The sequence below is a fragment of the Cucumis sativus genome, chromosome 3 (genome assembly GCF_000004075.3).
Source record: "Cucumis sativus cultivar 9930 chromosome 3, Cucumber_9930_V3, whole genome shotgun sequence".
NCBI lineage: Eukaryota > Viridiplantae > Streptophyta > Magnoliopsida > Cucurbitales > Cucurbitaceae > Cucumis > Cucumis sativus.
Genome location: NC_026657.2, coordinates 5,471,613 through 5,480,757, shown reverse-complemented (window position 1 = coordinate 5,480,757; position 9,145 = coordinate 5,471,613). Strand labels below are relative to the sequence as shown.

The 9,145-nt window shown below is 34.7% G+C and overlaps 1 protein-coding gene across 1 annotated transcript; it reads left to right on the top strand.

Moving 5' to 3' along the window:
* The first annotated feature begins 2,981 nt into the window (after positions 1–2,981).
* LOC101214367 (beta-glucuronosyltransferase GlcAT14A) lies at positions 2,982–7,395 on the top strand. The gene is made up of 5 exons (XM_004134206.3): positions 2,982–3,334; positions 3,658–4,382; positions 6,048–6,123; positions 6,208–6,323; positions 6,452–7,395. The coding sequence occupies exons 2-5, from the start codon at positions 3,899–3,901 to the stop codon at positions 6,964–6,966; spliced, it is 1,191 nt and encodes a 396-aa protein (XP_004134254.2). The 5' UTR covers positions 2,982–3,334; positions 3,658–3,898; the 3' UTR covers positions 6,967–7,395.
* The last annotated feature ends 1,750 nt before the right edge of the window (positions 7,396–9,145 follow it).

Genomic DNA, 9,145 nt, shown 5'->3' with positions numbered 1-9,145 from the left:
TGATGAATGTGACATCTATAGCGCAAAGTAGCTTTTTCAAAGAATTAATGGAACCCAGACTATGATATGTCATGTCAATCATCACCTAGAAATAGAGTGCAACATCAAGAACAATGTGCAAAATCTACGGAAGAGCAAGTTCACTTCCAACTTCCATTTTTTCTTTCTCTGTTTTAGGTGAGAGCTTAGAACATAGATGAAAGATCCTCCATTTCGCTTCCCCTCAATGTATAGGTAAAAAGCAGAGCCAACGAGTCTGAGAAATCATGTTTAGTGGCTTGACACACATTTTTGTAATTTCATTTGTAATTTTTTGTAATTTGAACTCTATGGCCGAGAAGCCTAGAGAAGTTTGAATGCAATTTATTTCTACTTTCATTCTCGCATTTCTTTGTCTTTCATAATTATTTAAGTTTAAGTAGGGGTAAATGATGTAAGGAGTAGTTAATGTTAGAGAATCTAGATGTCGACATTATTTGTCATGTTAATGTAGCAATCAATATCTTATCCTATTCGAGAGAAATGATAAAGTATTGACTATTGTCACTTGAAACATGATGATCAGGATTTAACTAAATAGATGGCGAAAAGAATGTAGCAATACATTCTTGCCGCCGGACTTAATATGAAACTCATGTACTCAAAACGATGAATTCTTATCACTAGCAATACTTAGATAGGAGTATGGACCTTTTATTGCATGATCCTAGCCTAATTGTCAATTCTAGTCACATTATTAAAGCTTAATTAGAATGAGTTCATGATAATGAACAAGCAAGATGCAAATTGCAGTATCGTTTTCGATTCTCTTCTAGTACAACAAGGAAAAAGTTTGTCTTTCGTATGTTCAAGCCAATCAAACCAATTACTTCACATTTATCATCCTCAAACATCCATTCAATATGAAATATGACATCAACTACCTCCTTTTGACGTCAAAATTCTAGCAACTCATACTTCTATGTTTGTCATGCAACAAGTCTGTCCATGTGTGCTGAATGCAAATGATTGCACGATGTTAATCATTGCATTTCGGAATGTTAGTAATTTCCTCTTACTACCTTTAGATGATTTCGTTGCTCACTTGCTCTACCTATAGACATATCTAATACACTGATGCTCACCATGGACATGTGTACCCAATCATTTTTCATTGGATCCTCAAGTAATGAGGTTTGTTCATCATTTAGGTTGGGGTATTTTTGTAATCCTAGTCGAACCTCATCCTTTATTTCTAGGAAAAAAAGTTGGCACCATCACAACTAAAGGCTCATATGAATTTTTTGGTGCTCTATCCTTCCCAAATACACTTGTTAGTTCATAGTAATGGGAAAATGACTTGTTTCATAATCCCTTTGTGTTTGGAATGACTCTACATTGGCTTAAAAAATCACTCTTAGGGTGCGTTTGGGGGAGGAAAAGAGTTATAGGAGAAAAGGATTATAATAATCCTAGTGTTATGATCATCGATGGATTTAGTATAAGCCCGGGGGGCTCGAGCCCCCCTCAACTTTATTGTCTTTATATAATATGTATAAACAAAACCATTTAATACTACGTTTGTGGTAACTATGTTTGTGGTAACTATGTTTGTCAACCCTCATCCAAACAAAGATTAAGTCCTACTTGTGTAGTTTTTTTTTCTTCAGATTTTTATTTTTTCTCTAAGTTACAACTCGAAGCCCCCTCCCTATCAAAGTATTATAATAAGATGAAATAGAAAAGTTTGTAGGTTCTGAGAAGATAAAGTAGAAAAATTTCAGGCCAAAGCCCTTTTCCTAATCCCCTAAATCTCCACCTCAAAGTACACACCCAAAATATTTGAGCATAATCCTATTTGTAGCTTTTGGTTTATTTGTTTTCAAACTAAGATAGTCTTAACAAAACCAATCATGATAAATTTTCAACGTCTTGGATGTCTTTACTGAATTGCTTAGCTCTTGGTGATATTTGGTGTACGGTGAAGATACATTAGATGCTAATAAATTAGTGAACCCAAAAACTCTACTATAACAAAAAGTCTCAACCAATTAATTCTTGCTACCATGGTACATTTCTTGTCTCACTATTGAAAGATAACCTCCTCTTTTCATCCCAACTCTTTTTGGTCTCCATAAATTTCTTCTTACCTTTTTCAAGAAAATGAAAACAACATGTCTTGCGATGATAAATCTCGTAGTTTTTCTTTAAAATAAATGGTGTGATTTTTTTTTTTAAATTTTCTAAATAGATACATGTGGAGAATTAAATTTTTATTGAAATTAGTAAACGGAGATATCACAAATTTGCATATCCATAAGAGTTAAACATAGGATCTTTAAAAAAATTGATAGTTGATAACAAATTTGTGCAAACAAATTTAAATAAAAGGAAATTGTCACCTTGTAGCAAAATTTTAAAATTCTATCAATAACAAACTTTGATAAACACGGATATCCTTCTATAGCAGCATTCATTGATACACAATGATAGAACGTTATCAATTTCTATAATTGATAGCATAAAATTTTTGCTATAATTTGTAAATATTTTAATTTACTTTACTATTTTAAAAAATATCCCTAACATATATATCATATTTTATATAAATATATAAAAGATATATGTTACTAACTAAATCTTAATTTTTAAAATGATAGAAAAAAGATTAAGTAAAATAGTTGCAATTCTCTCACGGTCCATTAGTATTATGAAATCGTAGTGTAAACACTTTGCTATAATTCTTACTATTCTTAGTTTTTCGATATTTTTTAAAGTCATTCAATTTGCTATCTATACCAATTTCCTTTGTTTGAAATCCAAATCTTAATTTTCAACTAAAATTAGCTCACTCCACTCCGTACTCTAAAAATAATAATAATATTTTTTTAAAAAAAGACCCGACCCAAGTCAAATTTGACTCAGGTTGGGTCGGCATCCGTGGTAGACTCGTACATAATCGATCTTGGGTCTGGACGGTTTTCAAAACCGACCCGACCCAGCCCGTTACGTCACTGAATTGGCCCACGGTAGAAGCCCATGGAGATGAACGACGACGAAAATCCAGCCGAACCCTCGATCGGAGAAAAAACGATTTCGACTGCAACAATCGGAGACAAATTACTAGTCTCGATAAGCGATCGGAGAGAAAATCCAGGTGAAGCCACGTTTTCTTTGTTTATCGTAGAGAGAATCGACGACCCACCACTTCGACTTCAACTGATGCGATTTGAGCCGATCTATACCCTGATTGCTACTTCTGACCCGAAGTACCGGTTTCTTATGATTTTGACTGCAAGGAGGACGATTGCAACTTCCGAAATTTCCACGGGACTCTTCATTTCGTTTCAACAAGGTAGGTTTTCAATTACGATTGGTTTACTTCATACTTGTTATGCAGTTATTCATGTGACCTTTTCTGCAGAGCATGACGACCTTTGTGATCGTATTGCAATCTAATGATCCATGCTTGTTATGCTGTTATTCGTGACTATTATTATGTCTTGTTTAGTTTCTTTCTGCATGTGCTTGGCTTTATTTTTGGTGTGTGGATGACTGGGTTACTGTTAATTGCGTGTAGAAATTAATTAGTTATCGAGTCACTTTTATTTTGTATTGGTCGCAATCTTTTTATATTTCACATTTTTCGATCTTTTTACTGTGTGTTTTGAATCCCAGATCTTCGAAGGATGCTTCTCTCTGAACTGGAATCGCCAAAGAATCGAAGATCTACCAAACCAACAACCCATTTCCCTAGAAGATTCTGAAAATCTAAATTCACTCTCAAACTCGCCTCTTTTCTCGAATTGACGTTTACCCATATGCCCCACCCAGTTGAATCGTCGTCATCATCATCAGAGTGCTGTAATTCCCATCACCATAAAGTGAAAAAACTAAAACCAGGACCACGATCTTCGTCATGGGAGCTGAGAAAAAATGGCTCTTCACCCTCTTCTCTGCCGTTTTCCTTTCTCTTCTCCTTCTCTTGTTCTCTTCCATTTCTGCCTTCAGTTCTCCGCGATCCATTCCCTCAATAGTTCACCATGGAGCTCCATATCCTCCTGCTTTTGCCTATTACATTTCCGGTGGCCGCGGTGACAAGGACCGACTCTTCAGGCTGTTGCTTGCTGTCTACCACCCCAGAAACCGGTACCTTCTGCATCTTGCGGCAGATGCTTCCAACGAGGAGCGGCTGCAGCTAGCCGTAGCGGTGAAGTCGGTGCCAGCTATTCGTGCCTTTGAAAACGTTGACGTTGTTGGAAAGCCCAATCGAATCAGCTATATGGGGTCATCTAACATTGCCACGATTCTTCATGCTGCTTCGATTCTTCTGAAACTTGAGAGTGGTTGGGACTGGTTTATCACTTTGAGTGCCAGGGATTACCCGCTGATCAGTCAGGATGGTAATGCCAATTCGGTAATTGTTTCTTGTCGTGTTCATTGTCATACGCCAATTGGGACATTAAAATAGTTCTTGACATCCTTTTTCTTTTTATCAAATTTGTGGATTGCTGTTAATGTTTCGTTTGTTTGTTTGATTATTTGATTGTTTGATTTTTCCGATTTATTAGTTATATTATGATGATTGTTTTGGGCCTTATAGTTAACTTAGTTGAACAGCTAGTTGAAGGATTTTTATAGGCTTAGCCAATTTTAGGATCTTTTTAACTGATTAAAAGATTGCAGGATTGTATTTTATGTTTTTGGGGCTTCTTATTCAAGAAAAAGTATTTGTATGTTTCTTGTGATAGGAAGCCAACTCTTTTTAATTGATCAAATAATGAAGGTTGAATTAGTTGGGTCAAGCAGAGGGAGATATTCAATGCTTATCCTTGAAAACACCTATTCATTGAGTCAATTGCTCTGTGAAGTCTTCATATGATAGTTAATCCTCTAGAATTACTCTGTTAGAGATTATAAGCACTTTCGCCATGTATGTATATGAGGAAACTGATGGATTATTTTAGGTTGATGTTTTTTCTTACCGTCCTTTTGAGCCCTTGGGGTTTTACAGTGATATGCAGAAACTGGATTGCACTTTCGGGTACTTAATTTGAACCACTGTCATAGTAACTTCTTCACTTCATTGCTTTGTATTGGGCTTAACTACATAGGAGGCCAGAGGCCTAGAACATTCAGTTCACTTTTTTTTTTCTTTTTCCATAGATACCTAATCAAGTTTGGATGTCATATCCGTTCTGCTTGTAATTTTATCTTGATCTCGTCTCATAAAGGGTTTCTCTTAGACTAGAATCACTAGTAATTTTTTCTTTGAGGAAGCAAATATTTCTGGCCAAGTTTGAAGTTTCAATTTTATTGAGTTGTTCTTTTGGGGAACATTTTTACCTCTTTCCCTTTAAAGGTGGGACTGTTACAGAGGCCATAATAGGGTAGGGGCAAAGAATGGACAGGTTAATGCATTGGATCATAAGAGACTTTCACTGACTTGTATGAGTATTACATAGAAATGTTTGCTAATATTGATGATATTCACTATTTGAACCTCCAAGATGAATAATGGTGTAATGATGCATTGTGACATTTAGGTCATATATTAAAACCAACGTTGTTCATCTACAAATAGTATATGAAATATTCTATGAATCAAACATTGTAGGGTTAGGGACTGTCCCTAAGATCAGTAGAGTTACATGTATGCTAGTCTAAAAGCTCAAATGTTACCTGAAAAGATGAGGAAAACACTTTCAAGGAAACGTCAATGATATTGTTTATATAATTATTCACTGTGATTGATAAATTTGGAGAAGACTTGTATTGAAGTGGGTGATTTCTTTTAAACTTTTATAAGAATTACTTATATATGGGACTCGTTAGTTCAAAAAACTAGTTGTAGGATATTTGTTGTGTATCTTATCTCTTTCAAGCCATTTGTTTTCTCTTTCATCTTGTGCATCAGTGCATTTGCCACCTTAAAAACCTTGAAAAAGGCCTTATTAATCATGCAAATCTTTTAGGCTGGGAAGTCTTCAAAGTTATTCGACTTGCTGATTTCCATGGATAGCTTTCCTTTTCCTTGCACAGTAACGTTTTCTTATATGTGCTTTCAGATCTATCACATGTCTTCTCATCTGTTAGTAGGGATCTCAATTTCATAGATCACACGAGCGACCTTGGGTGGAAAGAGTAAGAAAAACCAATCTGCATTAGCATTATATACTGTTCTTGCTTGAATTGAACTATAATAATATCAGTGTTTGGTAATGCCAGAGGTCAGAGGGTTCATCCAATTGTAGTTGATCCAGGGTTGTATTTGGCAAGGAGAACTCAAATATTTCATGCTACTGAGAAGCGGCCAACACCTGATGCGTTCAAAATTTTCACGGGTTAAGTTGATTTTTCTTTTTATGTTTCGTCCCTAGTGTATTCTTTAAATTTAGATAACTATCTATGGTTTTCTTCTTAATCTACTGCTCACTAAAGAATACTGTATCTAAGACCTTATCATTTGCAGGTTCCCCTTGGTTTGTCCTTAGTCGATCATTTCTTGAATTCTGTGTTCTTGGGTGGGATAACCTTCCTCGGGTGCTTCTTATGTATTTTAACAACATCGTATTATCAGAAGAAGGATACTTTCACTCTGTCATTTGCAATTCAAATGAGTTCAAGAACAAAACTGTTAATAGTGATCTAAGATTTATGATCTGGGATGATCCTCCAAAGATGGAACCGGTTTTCCTCAATGTATCAAACTTCAATGTCATGGCTGAAAGCGGAGCTGCATTTGCTCGAGAATTTCATAAAGATGACTCTGTGCTGGACATGGTCGATCAAGAACTCTTGAAGCGAGGTCGTAACCGACTTCTTCCTGGAGCATGGTGCACGGGTCGGAAGAGTTGGTGGATGGATCCCTGCTCACAATGGAGTGATGTCAATATCTTGAAGCCTGGATCTCAAGCTAAGAAGTTTGAAGAGTCCATGAAGAACCTTCTTGATGACTGGAAGACTCAATCGAATCAATGCCAATGAAAGGCAATACAATGGAAAGATTGACCCAAGGCTTGATTCACTCATAAGTAAGGCTACAAATCAAAATATTTGATTTGATTTGGAGGGGGGGGGGGGGGGGGGGGGGGGGGGGCATTGGCCATGTTCATAACAGGTTAGAGAAGATAAGGAAACAAGAGGCATATTGTATTATGATGGGGCTAGTATTTCTGTAAGAGCCTCACAATTTATTCAAACAGTAGGAACATTTTCCCTTGTGGCCTTTTCTACCACGTGCAACTTGACTCAATTGCTTTATCAAGGACTGGAGTCATAATTCATTCATTGAATTTTCTTCTATTGTGTTTGCTATCTCCTTTTTATAAGACGAGATTTGGTTCCCTTTGTATTGTAAGAAGATAAGTTTAGTACTACATTACGATTACAACAATGATCAATATTCTTTCTCAATTCTCACAATCTCACAATGTCACCGATCAATATTCTTTATTTGTTGTGAGTAAACAGGATTTGGAAGCCGACCAAAGTTTGGAAAATTCTGAAACTGCCCGGGGTATGAAGTTTTGTAAGTGAATGTAAAGAAGTTCCTAATTCTTGTATGGAATCATTGCTTGAAAAATGCCCGGGACGTGAAGTTCTGTAAGTGAATGTAAAAGGGTTCCTAATTCTTGATCGAGTCATAGCTTGATGGCTTCAATTGAGGTTTCATGGGAGAGTAGTGCAGGTGCTGAAGAAGTTGAGTAATGCAGGATTTCTTGGACTTGGGGATATTAGTAAGGGCATAAGGAGCTAGTAACTGTGTATTTCGCTATAAACAGTGGTAGGGAGATTGAGGGAAGGGAGGCAATGGTTGAATGATTTAAGGTTTGAATTAATATATTCAAGAGGGGAGGCTCCAAGAGCTTGATTACATTGTAGTACAATTGGTCGATCATGGAACTTGTTGGATGATATGAAACACAAAAAATTATGGAGAAATGCCATAACAAAACTATTTTATTTTTATTTTTGATGCTTTGAATTTTGACTTATTTGTAATTTTTTGTTGATGCATTGATGAATGTGTAAATCAAATGCATTAACATAGTTGTTGCATGTAGTAGAAATATCAACTAACAACGTGCTTATCCTATCAATTTTAAGGTTAGATTCGATTTCTCCTCGATCCTTCTTATGCTTTCATTCAATTCATTGAAAAGAAAGAAAGAAAGAAAAAAACCTAAAAGGAAAAGTGACATGGATGAGGGTAAAATAAAGCAAAAGAAAGAGACAATTTTCTTTAATTATTTTTTAAAACCATTTAATTATTAGGATCTTTTATTTAAATATCTTGAATTAACTAATTAATGAAATATGGTCGTTCAAAACTATTTTGTGGTTTTGTAAAAGATTAAGAGTAACACCTGACAAATTTATTAAATTTTGATAATTTACAAAAATGGAAAAAGTTCGCACGTTCATGATGAAAAATATAAAAAATGTTATAGTCGATACATGATTAATCAATCACATGCGTACGTGCAATTTTTCTTCTAAAATGATCGTGATAGGCGATCGTGTAGGAAATGGTACACGATTGTGTAGTTTTTTTAACAATGAAAAAAAAATGTTTCGTGTGATTCTTCTTCTAAACGATCCTGATATGCGATTGTATAAGAAATTATACATGATCGTGTAGGAAATTATACATGATTGTATAGTTCTTTTTAATGATGGAAAAAATGTTTTAAATCTAAAAGATTATGTTGACTGGATAAGAGATAATTTAGATCGTATTAAAATGATATTTAAACAATCTTAATATTCTGAAAGTGAAGTTGTAGGAAAGAAAGAGAAGATGAACAAAAATAAAAGAAAGAAAATTAAGAGAAATTGAAGAAATCTGAAAGTGGAGAGAATTTGAGAAAGAAGAAAGAGAAATGACGAATCTTTGAAAATATTAAAGACAAATATAAAATTTATGAAAAAGATTTACCGACCTTCTAAATTTTTTGATTTTATTACCCACGACGTAAATATAGGTTAATTATAAAAAAAAATTATAAATATAACATAATTTATTTATAATGTTTTATGATGTATGAGAGCATTTTAGATTTTGAATCTAATTCCTCTGTTTGCATCTATTTTTTTTGGGTGTATTTATGAAAATTTACTCTTTATTATTTTTTGGGTTCACATTGGTCCATTTTTCCAAACC

What these genes read in the sequence shown, in the direction of transcription:
- LOC101214367 (XM_004134206.3), top strand. Translation starts at nt 3,899, where the DNA reads ATGGGAGCTGAGAAAAAATGGCTCTTCACCCTCTTCTCTGCCGTTTTC. An exon ending in AGCGACCTTGGGTGGAAAGA is followed by an intron (nt 6,124 to 6,207) that starts GTAAGAAAAACC and finishes TGGTAATGCCAG; the next exon opens with AGGTCAGAGGGTTCATCCAA. An exon ending in TGCGTTCAAAATTTTCACGG is followed by an intron (nt 6,324 to 6,451) that starts GTTAAGTTGATT and finishes TATCATTTGCAG; the next exon opens with GTTCCCCTTGGTTTGTCCTT.